The sequence below is a fragment of the Halichoerus grypus genome, chromosome 6, assembly GCF_964656455.1.
Source record: "Halichoerus grypus chromosome 6, mHalGry1.hap1.1, whole genome shotgun sequence".
Classification (NCBI taxonomy): Eukaryota; Metazoa; Chordata; class Mammalia; order Carnivora; family Phocidae; genus Halichoerus; species Halichoerus grypus.
The window spans coordinates 128,704,303-128,724,963 of NC_135717.1; the positions used below are offsets into that span (position 1 = coordinate 128,704,303).

Here is a 20,661-nt window from a genome sequence, read left to right on the forward strand (position 1 = left end):
CGTGAGTTCTCTCTCAAAGAAATCAATAAAATCTTTAAAACAAAATAAAGACACAATAAAACACAAGTGAATTGTACTGCACCTCACCAAATAAAGCTGTTATGTATATTGATATTAAAAGTAATTTAATATAGAGTTAGTACTATTCACTTATAGTAAAACTAATAATCAATAAATTATCAGACTAACCTCCTAATAACAGTATTTCCGGTTGCCTATCAGACATTTCCACCAAGATGTCCCAAGGGCACATAAACTCAACATCTTCAGTACGAAACTCAGCATCTCTGGAAACCCTCACCACTGCCCATACTTCTTCCTTCTTAGTCACTTACATCACTGTTCAGATTCGTCTCTAGAACCCTACATTCAGGCAGTGACCCAGTCCCTTGCTTACGTTTGAAATCCTTCTTGAGTGCAGACTCTCTGCTTCTAAAGCCCTTTTGGATCCTACTCTCTCTCCTCTCAGCCTGAGTTCTCCCGTGAGGGCGTGTACTACAGGGCGTACATAAAACTATCTTCTGGATAAGTGGAGAAAATATTAGAGCTTCTATTTATGTTTTTATCTCTTCAACATTTCTGGCTTTTATAAAGCATACCAGTTAAATATGTAAATAAATAATAGTCACATGTAGGAGTATGGGCTCAGAAATCTCTAATGGAGTGTAGAGTCAAAATGGTTGGGAGATGATCAAGGTAGACTATTGTGGTTCGTCATGCTGCCTTCAGTCTAACTTCCCCGCCATTTTATTACTCATCCATGAGGTAAAGTGCTCAGAACAAGCTAAGTACTATTCGTTAGCTATTCGTATTATTATCCTATCCCCAAACTTAACTTTCTGTCACCGTCTTAAATCCTCATTATCAAACATCTGGATTTTTACTTCCAAGTCTTAAATCAGTTGGTTCTCATATTGGGATCCCCAGGGTGAGCTCCTTGGCTCCTGGCCTGCTTCGCCAAGTCTACGTGAGCAGAAGCTGCACTCTGGGCTCTGGCTACTTAGAGGAGGAAGACTGCCGTGGCCCAGCGCCACAATAAGACGTGTTCACTTTGCTTCCAGCCCCTCCCTCGGTCACTTCCCATAACACGTCACATCCCTGAACCACACAAGTCATTATGCCATCGCCCAGCGAAAGACAAACATATAGATTATCTAAACATAAAGTCCACATTTCCTTGGGAGAATGAGGAGACTAAAATATATTGGAAAGTATCTGCCTGGGATTTGTGGAGTTTTGTGTTCTGCATTTGCTGAGCAAAAGGAAGGTGGGGAAACCCCCTAGTGTTAAGTCTTCGGAGTCAGGTGACATGAATTCAAACTTGTCCCTCTCAAGTGTGATCTTGGGTAAATTGCTACGTATCTCCCTACCTCAGTTTTCTCATCTGTAAAAGGGCAAAATGATACCTTCCTCACTGGATTGTAGGACAACATGCTATCATGTTCTTGGGAACCAATGGGTTTTTAATAAATGGTAGCTCTTGTCATTTGCCACATTCTGACACTTTTAGAAAGTCTTAGGAAGCCTCCCACTAAAGGGATATTCAACACATTCTGGTTAGAGAGGACTTCTTGAAAGCAGCGCCAACTAAATGGGAGCTGACAGACCTAGGAAGGTCTTAGGCAGTGCCCAGAGTGTAGCACGGCGTGGCTGGAGCAGGGGCAGAGGGCTGGGAGGGCTGGGAGGGCCTGGGGAGCTGGACTGGGTCACAGAATAGACTATCTTCTCTTTTTTATGATACTGCAGAGTTTTCATTGCGACCGACTTTATTTCCATAAGATAGCACATGCACAGACCACTCCACACAACCCTCAGAAAACTAAAGCAGCACCTTTATTTTATACAAACAGTATAAAATGTTCATTATGTAAGAGCTGTGTTTTGTTTACAATATATTATATTGCTTCAAGCCAATGCCAAAAGTCCATACATTATAGTCCCTATTTTATTGTGTTTACAATATATTATATTGTTAAATGCCACTGCCACGATGTTCTTTCTTTTTTTTCTTTCTTCTTTCTTTCTTTCAATACTGAATTCTCTGGAATCACGGTAAGGTCAAAATATATTGTATTGAGAGTTTAAGAACAAGGGGAATTTAAAAAATGTGACAAATGTCTAAACACATGACAGTAAAATTAGAAATGTTGTAACTTCAATACGGTTAAGTGCTCCATCCAAACCCTTGATTTATGCATTTTGTCCTATTTACCTTCTCCAGTGTTCCCTAGCCCCTCGACACCATGAGTGCGTTGTGATTTTGGAAATTATTCGCCAGCTACACAACTGAAAAGACACAATTTTAACCTGATCAACTGACATAACATCAAATCTGTTCCAAAGCACTGAAACAAGAAATCTATACCATCCCGCTACAGATGTACTTAGAAAACTTAAAAGGAAGAGTAAATATCAGCTCAGTGATTTATAATGAAGCTAATAAAATTCAGGCCAGTATTCTTAACTGTAATGAACATTATTTGAACATTCAACACATGAAAGGTTAACAAAGGCTATGAACTTGGTGTAACTTAAAACGTTTCAGATGTCGGAGTTCACCAGATGTAATTGGATTCAGGTGGGTCCTGCCGCTCCTCAGCCTTTTTAAGTGAAGGCGTGCGCTGCCTGAGCCGGGTGCTTGCTGGCCTCAGGGCGTGCATGAGGCTGGCTCCGTACCCTGTAAAATTATTCACAGCTTAAAAGAAAAGAAACTACAAAAACAGGCTCTTCAGATTCATTATTAACCATTCAAATGAAATCCATTTTCCCTTTTCAACCCAGAGTGGAAGACCACAGCCACCACAAAAAGCCACCTGAATGAAGAGATGTTACAGGTTCAAGATCTCTCCTAAAAAAGAAACCCATTTTAGGAACTCCATCAAATCTGGCTTCCATCGAAGCTCTGACTCACTATAGATTTTGGTCATGCAGAAACTCTTGATGCAAAGTTTGGATGGATGTGCTCGAATGAAGGATTTTCTCCACCCAAGGTCTGGTAAGGATGTGGCAGTGAGGTCCCCAAAGCAGGGATGCACCTGCAGAGGATTTGATCATTTTCACTGAGTTGCAAAACCGGCCTCGATTATATTGATCCAGAACACGCCCACTCTTCATATCGATCACACAATCAAGTGTGGCTATTGCATTTATACAAAATGGGAATTTTGTAAGAAGTAAGGACTTCCATGATACATTTTAGAGAAGGGTTATGATTTGAATGGATTCCTTATCAATGGGGATTTGTCAGTTTCAGTCATGGCCGGCATCTATCCATTTCCAGCTTAGTTTAAGTGGACGGTAGCACTAATTTCCATAGCTTCAGACCTCCCTTTCTCCTACTTGTGAATTTCTGGAGGTGCTTGGGGCACTGACTCATTTCTACTGATTTCCTAAAACGGATCCAAGATGGCAATCACATTTAAAAAATCTGCCTCCATCTTCCTGTGCATTAGAGTCAAGTTTGGCATTCCATTTGTTCCCTGTGGTTTTTAAATGCAAGCATGCCATTAAGTAACTACTGAGAACAGAATACTTTGTTCCTGAATGTGTTTCTTTGAATTGTCAGTATGTAGGCTAGTAGCTCAAGGAACAGCCAGAACATGAGCCAACAATGCGCTGGAGTAAATCCCTACCCTGCTGTTCTCCCCGCCACCCATGAAGCTCGAACCTCCCTGCTGGGGAGGGTGAGCCTCAGCCGGGAAGTCTGTCTCCAATGTCCTCCTCCCCAGTAACATGTCTGGGTGCCCGAGACCTCCCAGACTGTCACCTCGCTGGGAGTCTGTTCTCAGCAGAACTCTGTGCCTCGGCGCTGCCTCGTCACCTCCCCCTGGTCAAAATAAACCTCTTTCTGATTCTCTAAGCAAATGTACAAAATGGTTGGGTGGCCTCTCTTGGACAACACATTTGCATTTTAATCAGGCACCGGGGTATCTTCTTGAGGCAACGCCTTGATCTGAGGGAGGTACATTGATGACAAAACTCTCAGCAGCAGGTCGAGAAGTGGTGGTGGGTGGGGGCTGGTGGACCTGTCCGAATTGCTCATCGATGCCACCCAAGGGCCCCTGACTTGCCTTTTTTTTTGGAGGCGTGACTGCTGTACTCTCAGCCATCATCTTGGTCACCAGGTCCCAAATATTGGTCCCTGAAGATCTCTGTAACTGACTCCTGGGATGTATAGTGTGACCTCAGGCCATCCCTAGGCCCGAGGATGTCTCAAAAGTTACTTGCATCCTGAGTTAAGGGTGGCATAAAGGATTTGGTTTACTCTCTCCCAAAGTGTCTCTAGAAATGGTTCGTTTTCTATAGGTCTTTTAGCCCCCCAAAAACTTCCCCCAAGTGTGTCCCTGCAGGGATACAATTCATCCATCACTATCTGGGGAAAGAATTATTTTCCAGAGGAGCTTGTTAAGCTACACCCACCTGAAGCCAATTCAATCTACCATCTAGTCAATTTAGCGCCTGACAAGACTCAAGTCAATGGCTTAGTGTAGCCTAGACCAGACACCAACCAGCCTTAAAACCAACAAACAAAAAAGCATGTATACCTACATATAAGTATATTAGATATACATCATAATAATATAATGCGAACATTATAAAATACGCACAAAAATTAGAGATTTGGGATCGAGATATATAAATATATTTATATATATGTTTATATATAAATATAATAAAATAACATAAAATAAAAAACTATTGTCAAATCCGTCTTTTCCATCCACCTAACTGATCATTTCCATACTCCCTGGGCTACATGGACCACGCTTTGGAGACTGCAGATCTAGAAAAACATTGGATGTGAAGGTGATCTGTTCCATTTGTGTCCATTATTTTGGAGACTCACTGTGACAGGCACAATCTGAACTTCCGCATTTGAAGGCTAATGTATGACTGAAGCCTTCCTTCCCTCAAAGGAAAAGTGGAGCTGGGCCCACAGCTAGGAGACGGAATGCTAGCTGCCAGATGTACCGAAACCACAATGTTTAGCTCGTTCCCTTGCTCACTGACTGTCCTTCCCGCTAGAACCTGGGCTCCACCAGGCAGGGCATTTTCTGTCTGCTCACTGGCAGGTCTTCAACGCCTGGATTCCTGCTTGGAACAGAGAAGATATCAATCAAAATGAAATGGTTGAATTTAACCAGCTTCATTTTGTGTCGAAAACAGGCCAGTGGTTTATCATCTCTACAGCTAGCTCATTTTGGGTAGTCAGTAAATTTTAAAAAGCTCAGCTCCATTATAATCTCTCTCCCATACGCCATAGACCTTTCCTTTCTTTCTTTCTTTTTTTTTTGGCCTCAAAAGATCTTATTTAAAATATACCATAACCAATAACATTTAATGATCTTAAAAGAGCAAAATTCTTCATGTTTTATATGCTCACGGATAGATCTTGAAGGATAAAATCAGAGCCAAATAGATCTATATATTTGGTTTACACTCTTATACTTGTTATTTCTTTCATAGTTACCACACTGTATGACCAAATCAACCTGAATTACTGATTTCACTTAAAAAAGAGCCACAGAGCTGTTTTATAGATGTGGTGATAATTTACACAGCTGCATTGCCCTTAGACACTAAAACTTAGACTCGAAGGTTTAAAGAGTTGAGGGGGCCAGGGGGGAGCACCGAGGAGAGGAGGCAGAGAGGGGGAAGCTGCTTTTACTAACACGGAAAGCAGGGCTGAGCTATGGGTTATCCATTAGCCCCAGGAGCCAAGACAAGTTAGAGGCGGGCTCTCCCGATGTCTTCCACTCACTCACTTTTATTGCAGTTTCTCCCGTGCCAGCCTTCCTGACATTGGCATTGGTTGGGCTCGTGGCAGGTTCCGTGGGTACCACAGCCAGGCTCGCAGACAGCTAGAATCGGAGGAGACAGAAAGTGTTTTCTGAGCTTTCATTGTTCAGAATCAGCTGCTTCTCCTGCAGTTCTTTAGAATGTGTTTTATTGGGGAGCCTGGGTGGCTCAGTCGGTTAAGCGTCTGCCTTCGGCTCAGGTCATGGTCCCAGGGTCCTGGGATTGAGCCCCACATTGGGCTCCCTGCTCAGCGGGAGAGTCTGCTTCTCCCTCTCTCTCTGACCCTCCTCCCCACTTGTGCTCTCTCTCTGTCTCAAATTAAAAAAAAAAAAAGAGCTTTAAAAAAAAAGGAACGTGTTTTATTTTGGGCTTCATCCCTTGTTGTTGTTGTTGTTGTTGTTTTTTCTAAGCCAATCTCCAGCTATAAGTCAGTTTGGGACTTTTTGGAAAAAGGCCCAAGAGAGATGGCAAACTAAAGTTGATGCTTCTCAATCACAAAAGATGGCTCAGTTGGACTCGGAAACTGCTGGAATGGAAGCTCATTTTCCTTAAGAAAACCCCGGATAGTTAAAAAGCTGAGTTGCTCGCGTGTGAATGTGTCTGTGTTTTCACATGCATGGGTTTCAGACAATGTCTTTGTTCTAGATAAAAGGAACACAGATGTCCGTGAAGAAAGGTTCATTGTGATGCTTAGGCAACATGCAGTAGGTCCAGAAGTTGTGTAGGAGGAGATCCCCAAGCCCGGGCTGATTCCGTGGATGGGTACTTACGCTTTGAACAGAGGTCTCCTTGGTAGCCTTTGGAGCACTTACATTTGCTTTTACCAATGCATTTACCTCCATTTCGACAGGGCTGTGGGCATTTGCCTGAAACAGAGGAGAATGCAAATAAGCAAGGAACTCAGTGCTTCATTCAGAGGTCATCACATTTTTCAAAGGAATTGCAGGGCTTTGGAGGGTAAATGCTTTTTTTAAAAAAAGATTTTATTTATTTATTTGACAGAGAGAGTGAGAGAGCACAAGCAGGGGGAGCAGGAGAAGGAGAGGGAGAAGCTGGCTCCCCACTGAGCAGGGAGCCCAATGTGGGGCTCGATCCCAGGACCCTGGGATCATGACCTGAGCCCAAGGCAGACGCTTAACCGACTGAGCCACCCAGGCGCCCGGAGGATAAACGCTTTTAAATGGCAGCTATTCCCACTTAATCAGACCTGCTCTGGCTTTGATACTGTTCGAATTTCATTCTTCGAACAAATGGGCTCGTATTTTTACTTGTGATTTCTAATGTATAACTGCTACAATAAATGTGTTGCCCACGTGCTACACTTATGTTACTTTTTAATAAACAGAACAAAATTCTGATTCATAAACGCTTGTAATTTAAGATACAGTACAAGTTAAGATGTGAATAAGCCGCCAAGTGATCTTTTCTCTGAGTTCTGACTTTGCATGTTACTCTTTCTGAAAGCAGGCCTACACCTGTACCCAGCAGTATCTTTCCTAGCTTAGGATGCTCCAGAGAGCAGGGCTTGTATGCAGAGAGTTTCTTTGCTAAAGTGATCCTAGGAAACCGGAATGGGGGACAAGGAGAGCAAAGGATGGAAGGAGGAAAAGCCAACACAGAAGTGTGCGTGTGGGTTGGTCATCACTATGGGCACCCAGGCTCTCTCCTGCAGGGTCCTTCTGAGGAGCCATGGAGCCTGCACCTTCAAGTCGCTCTTAAGAAGGGAGAGGGGGAGCATTTGTTCTTTGGCACCTGTCTCCCGCTAATCGAGGGTCACCCTATGGGATGACTTCCTGGCATTTCCAGTCTGCCACTATGTGAGTGCAGACTGATTTTGTAGGACTCAGAGGAGCCTCTGGGTAGAAAGCAGGAGAAGCGTGGAGCAGTTAAGATGGGGTACAATCAGGTTATGCCTGTGCAAAACAGGTTCCCCCAGCAGTGACTGGAGTGAAAGGCGGGCTGAGGAGATATGAGGTAGGGCACCAAAGGGGCCCCATCCCACACCTGTGCTTTTTTCTAGAATGTCTTAGATCCTCACAATACATCATTCTTTCTGTTATGTCAGTGCCAAATGAGAATTGCTAATGTTTTCATAGCTCTTTGGGTTACAGGGTTTTAGAGCTGGAGTGGGGCCTTAAATGTAAAAAATGATATAATGATTGTCTTCTTATTCCAGAAGCTATTTATTCTCCTTCTGTAATCTAGAATTTGCCATCCTGAGGCTGAATGTTTTGAAGAAGTAGAAGAAAAAGGATTGTTCACCCAGAGCTGAGACCGCATCCCGTGACGGGCATGATGACGTTCCAAAGAGAGCAAATAGCCATTAGGTTTTGGTAGTGGAGGGGTCTGGATTTTTTTATTGTTGTTCTTTTTCTTTTTTTACATTTTAGCAGAACACTCACTACAAAGGTCTCAATATATAAGGAGAAGAAATGAAATCTTTATCATGAAACAACACCCTTTTATTCTCTAAGCTCTTCTTTTTATGGTCAAATGAGCCTTCGAAAGAAGTGAGCTACTCTATGTTTTACCAGCAAGCACTATGTTTGATAAACATGAATTCCATATGCAAATTATTTTGCTGAAACACTTTGCTTCTCTTTTCACTTATCCAAAAGTACTTTCTTCATGTATAAATCGACCATTGTCGTGCAGACAATACAGACATAATAGTGGGATGTTAGAGTCTCTCAAAGACCTGGAATACCATTACACCTTTCAGTTTTTCTGATGCAGGGATGTTCTAGAAACAGGCATCAAACAACCTTAATAATAAAATACCACCTTTTCATTGACCATTAAAAATCCAAAAGGGTCCTTTTTGCTAGGTTTGGATACAAAGAATAGCATTTACTATTTGGTCAAGATCCCAACTCTTACCTAAAAGAAAGGAATGCCTAACTCTGAATTTCCATTTGTATCAATGAACCATCTGACCCCACCGTACGTACAAAATTGGTTCATATCACAGTACTCTGCCATGCACTTGGGTTTTTCAAGTAAACAAGACATGGGGCAATAATTATATGGCAGAAAAGACAGTACTTATTGTGAAATGCTTGGTGAGCCCAAATTTCCCCACGTTCAATGAGAGGTGAACTTGGTAGCCAGGGTATCACAGAGAATGACTGGTGGAGAGAACCTTTTCATTGGCTCCATGGGTCTTTTTGTTTTCTTGGTCAGAGGGAAGTGAGAGTCCTTAGGTTCACCACAGCCAGGAATAAGGATGTTCTGTCTTGGTTATCACACAGCAGAAATGTGATTACAGGTGACTGTCCCAAGGCCATTCCAAATCAAATCTTATGAAGCCAAAGCCTCATGAAGGTCTGATTGCTTTAAAAATCAGAATCCTCTAAGTGTCTTTAACATTGACTTCCTTTTCCTGAAAATATTTTGCAACAAATTCTATCCATTGGACAGTGGGAAAGTGAGCCAACTTGAAAGATTACACATTTTTACCTAAAACAGACTAGGCATTGCCTGAAGGCAAACAGATTTGACTAAGTTTATATGTTAGCATTTTTACTATAACCAGTGGATGAGTCCAGGGAGACAATGAGTTAGGGATCGACAAAATAAGGACATTAAACTTCCTCTGCCCATCGGATTGTAGGATAACGTAAATGCGTGACTCTGCTTCACATAGAAAACAGACAAAAATGGTTTATAATAGTGTCAACAACTATCATCTCTGGGTCTTAGGATTATGGGTGATTTTTAATTGTTTTATTCAGTATTCTAAATTTTTTTTTTAGTATTCTAAATTTTTTTAATAAAGGACATTTTATACAGAGGACTTTTTTTTTTTAGTCCCATAGATTTTATTTTATTTTTTTATTATATTCAGTTAGCCAACATATAGTACATCATTAGTTTTTGGTGTAGTGTTCAAAGATTCATTAGTTGTGTATAACACCCAGTGCTCATCACAACAGGTGCCCTCCTTAATACTCTTCACCTGGCTACCCCATAGCCCCACCCCCCTCCCTTCTGTAACCATCAGTTTGTTTCCCGGAGTCCAGAGTCTCTCATGGTTTGTCTCCCTCTCTGATTTCTTCCCCTTCAGTTTTCCTTCCCTTCCCCTGTGGTCCTCTGCTCTGTTCCTTATGTTCCACATATGAGTGAAACCACATGATCATTGCCTTTCTCTGCTTGACTTATTTCACTTAGCATAATCCCCTCCAGTTCCATCCATGTCAGTGCAAATGGTGGGTATTCATCCTTTCTGATGGCTGAGTAATATTCCATTGTATATATGTACCACATCTTCTTTATCTATTCATCTGTTGAAGGGCATCTCGGCTCCTTCCACAGTTTGGCTATTGTGGACATTGCTGCTATGAACATTGGGATGCACGTGCCCCTTCTTTTCACTACATTACAGAGGACTTTTATAAAAATAAGAACCCATTAAGTTATTTTAAAACTTCATTTATAATACAGTATAAATAATCCATGTAAACTTTTTAGCTGAAAGTTCACTGAAGATCCTTGGGATGTCTCTGAACCTTAAGTAATGGGGTAAATGTATACCCTATACATCCAGATATTTCTAACCATGAGGTTATTTGTTAACTGGCAAGAGTATCTCAAGTTAAGTCAAAGTGAAGTTCGAGAAGATATCAGTCCTGATAGAGGCCACGGGAAATGAAAATATAAGTAACATCAGAATATATATCTCATAAAAAACCAGACAATAACAAGTGTTGTCAAGGATGTGGAGAAACTGGAACCTTCATACATTGCTGGCAGGAATGTAAAATAGTACAGTGGCTTTGGAAAACAGTTTGGCAGTTCCTCAAAAAATCGAACATGGAGTTAACATGTGGCCTAGCAATTCCACTCCTAGGAATATATCCAAGAGAACTGAAAACATATGTCCACACAAAAACTTGTACATGAGTGTTCACAGCAGGTTTATGCACAATCGCCCCAAAGTGGAAGCAACCCAAATGTCCATGAACTGATGAATGTATAAACAAAAGGTGGTTTGTATATCCACACAATGGAATATTATTCAGCAATTAAAAGGAAGTAATGATACATGCCACAACATGGATGAACCTCAAAAATATCATGCTAAGTGAAAGAAGTGAGACACAAAAGGGCAAATGTTATATGATTCTATTTATATGAAATGCTCATAATAGACAAATCTCAAGAGATAGAAAGTAGACTAGTGGTTTCCAGTATCTTGGGGAAAGGGGAATGAGGAGTGACTGCTCATGGGTACAGGGTGTCTTTTGTGGGTGATGACATGTTCTGGAATGAGACAAATGATGCTGCACAACTTCATGAATATACTGAATAGCATGTGTTAAAATGGTAAATTTTATGGTATGTGAATTACATCTCAATTTTAAAATAAGAACTCATAATTCAACTTTTTGTCTCTACTGTACTAGAGGCACTTTCAACTCCGTATTTTCTTAGTAATGTGGTTCTTGTAACAGAAACAGGACATTTCCTAGAGGGATTTGAGCCTAATTTGTGATAGGGATAATCAGGAGGCTTCAAAGGCCTACATTTTTGGTGCAGTTAGGGAAAAAAGGAATAGAAATCATTGTCTCTGTCAATGGAAATTTCATAAACCCAAGGACATACTTACATGAAGAGAAATGAGCCCAAGAACAAAGATTCATGAATATGATCTAGCTAAGTACGTGAAGTCTGAGAGTAATTACGGGGAGAAAATTGAGGGGAGTTTGTTCAGAGATATCTTTATCAGGGCAGGGTAATTAATAAGAACAGACACCACATCCTGAAAATTAATTACATGGTCTATGGAAACTTCAGAGGTATTTCATTTGAACTCTATCAAAAATGGTTACCTCATCTACTACTCATTAAAGTACAAAAACTCACAAATAAATTAGAGATTGAAAGTTAAACTAGGAAGTCAATATTACTTAATTTTGAGCCCACTGCAACCCACTTCAGAAACTATGGTTGTACTAAACACAGCAGTATTTTACAGATACAATACAGCTGGAAATTGGGGCGCCTGGGTGGCTCAGTCGGTTAAGCGTCTGTCTTTGGCTCAGGTCATGATCCCAGGGTCCTGGGATTGAGCCCCGCATCTGGCTCCCTGCTCAGCAGGAAGCCTGCTTCTCCCTCTCCTCCCCGCTCAGGCTCTCTCTTGCTATCTCTGTCTCTCTCTCTCTCAAATAAATAAGTAAATAAATAAGTCTTAAAAAAAAATACAGCTGGAAATGAAAACGCTACATTCCAGAACTTCCAGAAAGGCAGGGACACGGCACCCTTAGCAAACATGCTCATGTTCTTTTTGCTCCTTCCTGAACAGAGCGCTGGTGTTCTCTGTCTTCTGGATCATAAAGCAATCCAGGAGGCAGTTGGCTTGTTGCTGAATTTAGGAGAGAGCTTCAGTGATTTGCTGAGGGTTACACGGCCGGTAGGTGGCAGAGCCAGGATAAGCAGTTTGATACCCTGATTCTGAGAACAGTGATTATCTACCACACTCCACCCTTACATTTTTCTTTCTTTGTGTGGGAGCAGGACAAACATACCACGAATGCACAATGAAGACATAACTGCGTTGATCCTAAGTTCACAGCTCAGCTATTTTTTTTACCTAAATAAACACTCATGTGATACTTCATCATTCAAGATATAGAGCATTTTTGGCACCCCATAAAGTTCCTTTGCGCCCCCAACCACCATCCTGGTTTCTACTAGCATCCATTAATTTTGCCTGTTCTTCAACTTCATAAAAATGGAATCGTGCAGTATGCACTTTTTCCTTTACTTAACATCTGTGTGATTCATTCGTGTTGTGTGTGCTGTTAGTTCTTTTCTTTTCTTTTTTTTTTTTTATTGCTGTGCCACCCTTTCTCCCTTTTTCTTGAATCTATCCTTTCCTCTTAGATGGGTCACTGGCTCCGTCTAAGTCAGGGAAGAAATTCTATGCCTGCAGGGAGATAAACAAATCCACCTGTCCCGAAACTCTGGTCTACATTTCTAGGCTGAAGCGAGAGGCTCTGCACAATGAGAAGGGGACAAACTCACTAACAGGAAACAACGCAACATGCCGAACAACCCAAACCCAGATGTAACTGAGTCAGAGTGTGTGCTCAGAGTCCTCTGAGCGGAGCTATTGCACCCACTGCCCCACCTTTAGCCAAAATGAATGGTGGCTAAATCTAGTGTAAAGAAACCACTGGCCTGAGACCTTCGATAAGCTATTCATTGTCTCTGGGCTTCAGCTTCCTCACTGATAAAATGATAGGGTTAGGTGGAGTATTGAGGCTCCCTCCGCCCCCCTCCCCCTGAAACGAAGAGAATGCACAAAGTCAATACTCACTTATTTCACACTGTTCTCCCTCTAGTCCTGGAGGGCAAATACACTTGCCAGGGTAGAAACAGGTCCCTCCATTGAAGCAGGTAGTTGAGCAGTTTGCTATTAGAATGGATAACGGGTAATTGCATTAGACAGTAGGGTAAATCTTAAAAAAAATAAAATCCAACTTCACTTAAAGTGGGGTGATACTTCTGAGACATCTGCCTCCTGCCCATTTACTTAGGCAAGTCAGCCACTTTGCAAATGCAAAAATTGTAACCAGTTGCTTGACCATTGGCAGGTTCCAACAACATAATAGGATAGCACACACATTATACACTATTCTCCCCCGGGGGCTTCTATCTTAGAGAAAAAAGGCAGGGTGTGTAAAAAAAGTTATCTTTTTTATTTTCTTGTAAATATCTATGCCCTTAAAAAAAGAACCCTATAAACCCCCTAAAGTATTTTTTGAAGCTAAAAGAAGAGTAAAAAAGGGAAGACTTACTTTAGGATGGATGAAAGGGAGAGAGGCCATAAATACTAGGAGCCGGCAAAGGAGAAAGCAACTTTTTTTTTGTTTCAGAATGAGAACAGAGATTCATCTTATGTAATAGGGATTTAAAAAAACAGACTTTTAGGACATTTGGAGGAAGGAGTGCTGGTGTTCGGAAAAGGACAGACTGTCAATCCTCCTCAGATCCCATTCGCAGGGGAACAGCAGCAGCTACTTGGACAGATTATTGTGGGAGTTCAATTAACTAGATTTTCCAGGTAATAATCCTACTGTTTGTGATTCATCTTAAACCCTGTCTTCGTGTCAACTTCTGGAATTTCACTGCTCACACCTAAAATAAAGGGAGGACAAAAATGGGGACGAGGGTAGAGCAAGTAGCTAAAAATAGACAAGTTGGCTCCTTCTATAAAGGAGAGGAAAATGAGAGCTTGGAGTCTCAGCAATTCCAGTTATAGGGCCTATTTGTTCTTGTCCTATATAAAACAGGCCAAAGCTGGCTACAGATGAACAAATGCTGAAGTAAGCTTCCAGTAGGAAAATCAGAGAGGAGATCCAAAAGTTATGTGTATGCTTTCTTTGTGGAAAAGAAGTCCAACCGGCATGTTCTGCAAATATCATGCTTCTTAAATGATAGAGCTTTTTGTTTAAAATCACAAGTATCTCCCATCTTAAGGCAATGCCCTATTGTTTTGGCAAACCCAGCCTCCCGATACAGAGGGGAGCGGCAGCATTTGGGTATAGAATTTAGGATTTAGGAGAACCAGCTCTTTGGGCTTCCTCCTTGCTACTTGCTGTTAGGATTGTTACGGCTTTATAGTTAGTTGTTTTTGCAAGTGTGATTCTGTCTCCCTACTTGTCCCTGTTTCTCCTGGGGAATTAAGAAGAGATGAGAAAACATCAGGATCAGGGTCTGCTTGGCCAGAGCCCTCTGGGCACTATCCCTTCTAACGAATAGAAGGCAGTGAACCTGGGAGCTGAATTGGAAATCACGGAATGATGACAAAGCTAGTTAAAGAATGTGGCCCTGCTCTTAGTATTTGTATAATACTTTACAAGCTTCTCTACCTTTCTCTTGTGCAATGATTCTGGACTAGGAAAATGAACCTGAGACACCAGCTAACTTTCACTGGGGCTGAGGGCATGCCGGGCCAGGGCTTAACTACTCATTTCCTAAAGTTTGCAACAGAAGTCCCAAGAGCCACTGAAAGTTAATCTTTAATGTTGCTTCAAATATGTTGTGCTCAGCTCTAGCTCTGTGCCAGTAATTAAACCATTTTTCAGAAGCTCTATACTCCCTCCTGGATGATAAATGCATCTCTTTGTTGAGGTAGTAAAAACCATTATTTTTTAATATTCCCAGATCTCCAATGAGACCAAGTGGAATTTCAACAGACTTTCCAAAAGAATAATAATAATAATACAATTACTGGAGTCTAACAAGTAGGGAAAAATCTTTCATCTGAAAGGTAAAATATTACAAAATGTAAAACATACTGGAATACACATGCTTTCCTTCATCAGTGACCACGCAGTGTTTGTGACTCCGTAGAGTTAGAAAAACATTACAGTTGGTACTCCATTGTTCAATGCTGATGACGATCACATCTCAGCAAGCAGCCCTCACAAATGATCTCTTTAAACTTGTTCGTTCCTGAGTTCTTCATCCAAATCTCTGAAGGAGATTTGCTCTATTTCCTAACAGTTTTGTGATAATCTGAGCTTAATTCTGTGTCAAGAATTACCCAATTTTGGAAGAGCAGAGATGCTGAGTGCTAAATTTCGACAAATAAAAAGAAACTTTTTTACTCACTGGCTGTTCTTATCTTGTCCTTAATGCTTAACCTTTATGAATCCAAACTTTAAGATTGTGTTAAATCCAAATACTCTAGTTTTACATCACTTAAAAATAAAAGGTAGAGAGATGGTCTCATGTATTCTCTCGATTAGCTTGGGGCTGGGGAGCCAGGGGCAGTGGCTTAATTCCCAATTTAGAGACGGGGAAAGTGTGACCCACAGAGAGATCAAGTCGTCAGCCCAGAGGCAGAGTCACTTGTGGAGGAATGGGGACCCGAACAGGTAGGCTGAGTAACAACACAGTACAGCAGAAGATGCGAGTTCGGGTCAAGCTACTGAAGCTCCGTAAACCTCATCTCGCTTCTCTGAGAATGAAGCAGATACAGCTTTACGTATCTCAGAAGGCTGTTGAATGTAAAATCAGATAAAGGTGCGAAGTACTTTATGTATCAAAGAGCAGACACCTGTAAGTTATTCTTCTGACTCATGCTGAGGGATTCTTCTTGGAGTTTTTCCTTCTTTTTTTAAAAAGCGGTTCATTTCCATCTTAATTGGTGCTGACTGCATGATCACTAAAGAGACACTTCTCAAAACTAACACATCTTTCTTTTTTACGGCATGTATTTATTTTAAAAAAACAGGGCTCTGCTCATGCAATTAGCATTTTTGACACAAGGATAATGTCATTAAATACATGCACTTTGCATAATATTATTTTTCTTCCCCATAAAAGATGTGAACTGGGCAAAACAAATAGGTATCTCATAAAGCCTGTGGTCCATTGAGTATTTTAGAGCCAAGTTTGAACCCACTTTCTGAGAGTAAGCTTGGCTACGATGTTACGTCACAGGAAGGAGGGAAACTATCTTTCAGGGCTGTCCTCTGTGAGCAGACCATTGAATTGCTGGTCAGTTGGGAAATGTGGAGCAGGTGCTTTCATTTTAGTCTTCGAAGCTCACCCATAAAACGGATTTAAGATATACCCAAACCCCACGTGGCACACAAAAATCCATGCTCCCCTCCCATCAAGTTGTCCATGGGAGACAGCTGTCCAGCCAGGGATGACATCTCTCCAGCCTGCATCTGGGACGGGCACCTAGTAGGACCACGAGGCGAATTCCTCTCCATGGAATAGAATAGGTGTGGAAGTTTTGGGGATCACTTCTGGAACAGGGTTTTTTTTTTTTTTTTTTTTTTTAAAGTAGTGTCTACTCCAATCTCCTTCTCTGCCCATTGACTGGTTCCAGAGAGCTCTAGAGCTCTAGGCGGGACCACAGGTGGAAGGTGCCTGGGCCCCCAAATCACAGCGTGAAGGGCTGCCCTGCCCACTGTAGGGATTCCTACACTGGAGCATTCTATGAGTGCAAACAAACTTCGAGTGTGTTGAACTACACTAAAATTTGGGGTTAAAGTTATTATAGCAGCCAATGAAGTGTTATACCCTATTTACAGAGCTATTACAGAGAGTGATGATATATCAAATATACTTCTTTTAACTAAACATTTAAAAAGTAAAAAGAACCTTGTTCTTAGAAAGAAACTGTTACCTTTATCACAATTGACTCCATAGAATCCAGGTGGGCAGATGCAGAACCCAGGAGTGACACAAAGCCCACCGTTCATACACCGTGGTGTGCAAAGGGCTAAGAGAGAGAGAGAGAGAGAGAGCTCTGATTAAGGCCAAGTAGGGTTTTAGGGAAGGAACATTTTGGAAATATCAATAATACAATAGCTGTACATTTTTGATCTTTGTGGTTGGCTTTAAAGTCTTTAGAGATACAGGTTTGCTATATTAAACATTATTTGTGAATTGTAAATGAGGCCTTTTTTCTTTTTTACCAATTTCATAGATGAGAATTTTGGAATTGTTCCATTTCAGTGGCTGATGAAAATTTGTCTAGAATCATTAATTTGACTAAGACATGGCTTTCTTAAGACTGTAAATATTTTTCCCTGCCCTATTTCCTAGATCTTCTAATTCCAAAATATATGCAGACAAGAAAAATTCTTATGTCTTGAAGATGAAAAATATCTTGCTCACTCTCATCAAATAAGCTCTTGGTATTTGAGCATCCTGAGGTTAGTCCACATTTTCCTCTTTAACTCTTTCATATAATAGTAATTTCACTGAGATAGATGTACTTACAATACAAATAATTTTCACCTTTTTTTTTTTTTTTTTTTTGCCTTATAGCAACTTCCTAACTCAGGTGTAGACTTAGTTGTAAATCAAGCTACTTTTAATTGGAGTATATATTGTCAAATCAATTGTAATATTAGCTTTTTAAATCCAATGTAAGTGGAGGAGAAAAACTTCAAACCTTTCATAAGATTATGCCAAAGCATAGTGTATATAATAGTAAATTGGGGGGGGGGTAGTGGCCACAAAGAATGTAAACATTGTGCTAACGTTCTCTGCCCCTGTCACCATATATTGGATTTAACAGAAAACCACTCTTAGAAGTACTTTCCAACTGCTCTTCTGTGGCTCTTTAAGATTTTACCAATCCTTATGATATGACCACAAAAATAATTCCAAGGACTGTGTTAAAAAAGCATATGTGGGGCTCTTGTGTGGCATCAATTTCATTAGGAAGCAAGCGAGGGTAGCTGGCTCTCTCCGTTCTTTACCTTTCTCACAGTGAGGGCCATAGAATCCATCAGGACACTGGCAGACGCGTCTCTCATTGCAAAAGCCTCCGTTTCGGCACCCTCCTGGGCATTCGGCTTCACCAACAAGAAACAAGGTTATATGGACACCTCTGAAATTGTGTTGGGTGAATTACAGCGAGCACGAAGAGGTTCGTGGTGACTTGTCCCCCCAGCGCACCGATGACCATCATTTACTGAATACTGATAACTTCTACCTATATTCTCTCTATACCTCTTGTGCTTCACTAAATCCTCATCAAAGTCAGATTTTGCTTCTCTCAATTCTACTTCCAACAGTAGGGGGCTCATGGAAGAAGGCAAAGCAAGCTTTATTCTGCCTTCATCCCCACCTATCAATCTATTGTACCTTCTTAAATTCACACTGAAATAAATGATAAGACCCACAATGTTCACTTTCAGAGGGTGGAATGGCCTTTTGGTTCATCTTTAGAGCACTGAAAGCCTCCAGAGTTTAAATTCTGTGCTGGAAAACCTTGTATCAAGATGGGAAAAAAATCTAGGCCTTCATGCTTACATGGGCATCAGGGCGAGATGCCTTTGTCTGGCAGAGATTGCTGGTGTGATGGTGGTACCCTGTCCTCCGGGGAGGTCAGCAGCACCAAGCTTGTGGTGGGGGTATGAGTGGTATTGCCCTAATAGATGGTAGATGCTGGTAATGACTGGCAACCTTGCTATGAGGTTGGGGACTCCCAAAGATGGTGTTGGAGGAGGGGAAGGAGAGAGGTAGAAGAGAGGGCTTTTAAAGGGGTATTGGGAGTTCCTAAAATTGTGAGTGGTGTCATAGAAGAGAAAATCTCTTAGTACTATACTGGACCCTGTAGTAACCAGCCCCTCCACCCATTGGTGTGGTTACAATAATAATACCAAAAAATTTATCTATCTATCTATCTATCTATCTATCTATCTATCTATCTATCATCTATCTATCTATCTATCTTTTCACCCACATCACACCTGGAAGCCTTATGAGCCTTCTCTTGATGGTGATCACTGATTACCTTGTTGACATGTTTTAAAGAAGATAGCGTTTTGAGGCGTCTGTAGGATGGTGTTGCCTTCAGAATTCATTACAATCACATTCACTTCAAATGCTGCCACTCCATCTTGTTTTCCAAGACACGGGAAACCAACTTGAACAACTAAGGAAAAAGCAAGTATAGAGAAACAGTTTATCTAGTTGATTCCAGTTGTATAGAAATCTTGGTAAGAGAGACAAAAAGCAAAGCAAAAATGTTCACTTTCATTATTTGATATTCTTGTATCTCCACCAGAGTAGAGACTGTATTTTGATCATATGGGCATTCTCCACAGAACTTACATATCATGCTGGGTGGAGAAAGAATGAATGACTCATTAATTTGTGCCCTCCTAATATGGAATCTGGGATATTTTGTTCGTAGTCTGGGCTTGTACTATCTTGAAAAAAAAAAGTTTTTCTCTAAAAATTAAAGGTGCAAATAGGTAGCACAGACTGATTAATTAGGGAAGGAAACCTTGTGGGCACCTTCACCAGACTCCATATAATCCAAAAAGAGCTAAAAAACAGTATTCCAGAATCTATTAAATAAGGACCCATAGGCACTAGTTTATTTTTACTCTGTAAAAAGTGACACAATATTTTCTTTGGAAATATTCTACAACTCAGACTAGACTCCAATTATTGGATTGAGTTAGTAAAGCTAATATTTTCTCAGGCTACTTGTTAATATTAAGAAGTGTTCATATCTTGGGGATCTAGAAGGGAGTTTGGTGTGATAAAATAAGCTTATATCTAATGGTTTAGGTTCCTAAGAATGAGCCATTTGTGTGCATGTGTGTGTGTGAGTGTAATGATCACTTGGGAGTATGTAGATGTTGACTTAGCAAAGAGTGGCAACTAACGATGATGGTGTACTGGGAGAGCAAGGAGGCCACCAGTTGTGGAATACCCACAAGTCAGTGGGTGGAAAATGGACCAGGTCATTGGCTAAGAGATTGATTATGTAAATTTCTTCTTCTTTTTTTTTTTTTTAAAGTAGGCTCCATGTTCAGCATGGAGCCTGCTGTGGGGCTGGAACTCACGACCCTGAGCTCAAGACCTGAGCTGAGATCAAGAGTGAAGATGCCTAACTGACTGAGCCCCCTAAAATCAACTGGATTATCATAACATATCCACTGGGGGAGACTGATCTAGCTGATACAATAGGCTCTAGTTCTTCCTTATAAACAGGAATAAATTTTGCTAATAGGTAGATACTTGAAATTTTGCTTCATTTTGTTTCTATATGGCAGGTTATTGTTACTGCCAAGATTGGGGAAATCATCCCAAGGCAAGAAAAATCCTTTTCCTTTAGAGTTTTCATAAACCTTTCCCCTAGGTTTATAAGAAGGAATGATTTGGAAATTGGTATGCTCTTCCATAAGGTGTTGCACATGACCTGGTCATATAATCTTCTTAATGGGCTTAACAACCAAAAACCCTTCTCAAGGCTTTGGCATTGTCGTGTTTATTAAAGTGCCATTCTCAAAATAATATGGATTTCCAGTTCTCCTGAATCTTGAGATCTGAGCATTGCAAATAATCAATTAAATGGTATTTAGACAT

The 20,661-nt window shown here is 40.9% G+C and overlaps 1 protein-coding gene across 1 annotated transcript in view; it reads right to left on the reverse strand.

Moving 5' to 3' along the window:
• Nucleotides 1–1,814: 1,814 nt before the first annotated feature.
• Nucleotides 1,815–20,661, reverse strand: part of WIF1 (Wnt inhibitory factor 1) — a 66,688-nt gene continuing 47,841 nt past the window's right edge. The window contains exons 4-10 of the mRNA XM_036094129.2: nucleotides 19,076–19,216; nucleotides 18,036–18,131; nucleotides 16,952–17,047; nucleotides 13,121–13,216; nucleotides 6,570–6,665; nucleotides 5,766–5,861; nucleotides 1,815–2,677 (exon numbers count right to left, since the gene is read on the reverse strand). Coding sequence (XP_035950022.1) covers nucleotides 2,556–2,677; nucleotides 5,766–5,861; nucleotides 6,570–6,665; nucleotides 13,121–13,216; nucleotides 16,952–17,047; nucleotides 18,036–18,131; nucleotides 19,076–19,216 — 743 coding nt within the window. The 3' untranslated portion in view covers nucleotides 1,815–2,555. The remainder of the gene's footprint in view (nucleotides 2,678–5,765; nucleotides 5,862–6,569; nucleotides 6,666–13,120; nucleotides 13,217–16,951; nucleotides 17,048–18,035; nucleotides 18,132–19,075; nucleotides 19,217–20,661) is intronic.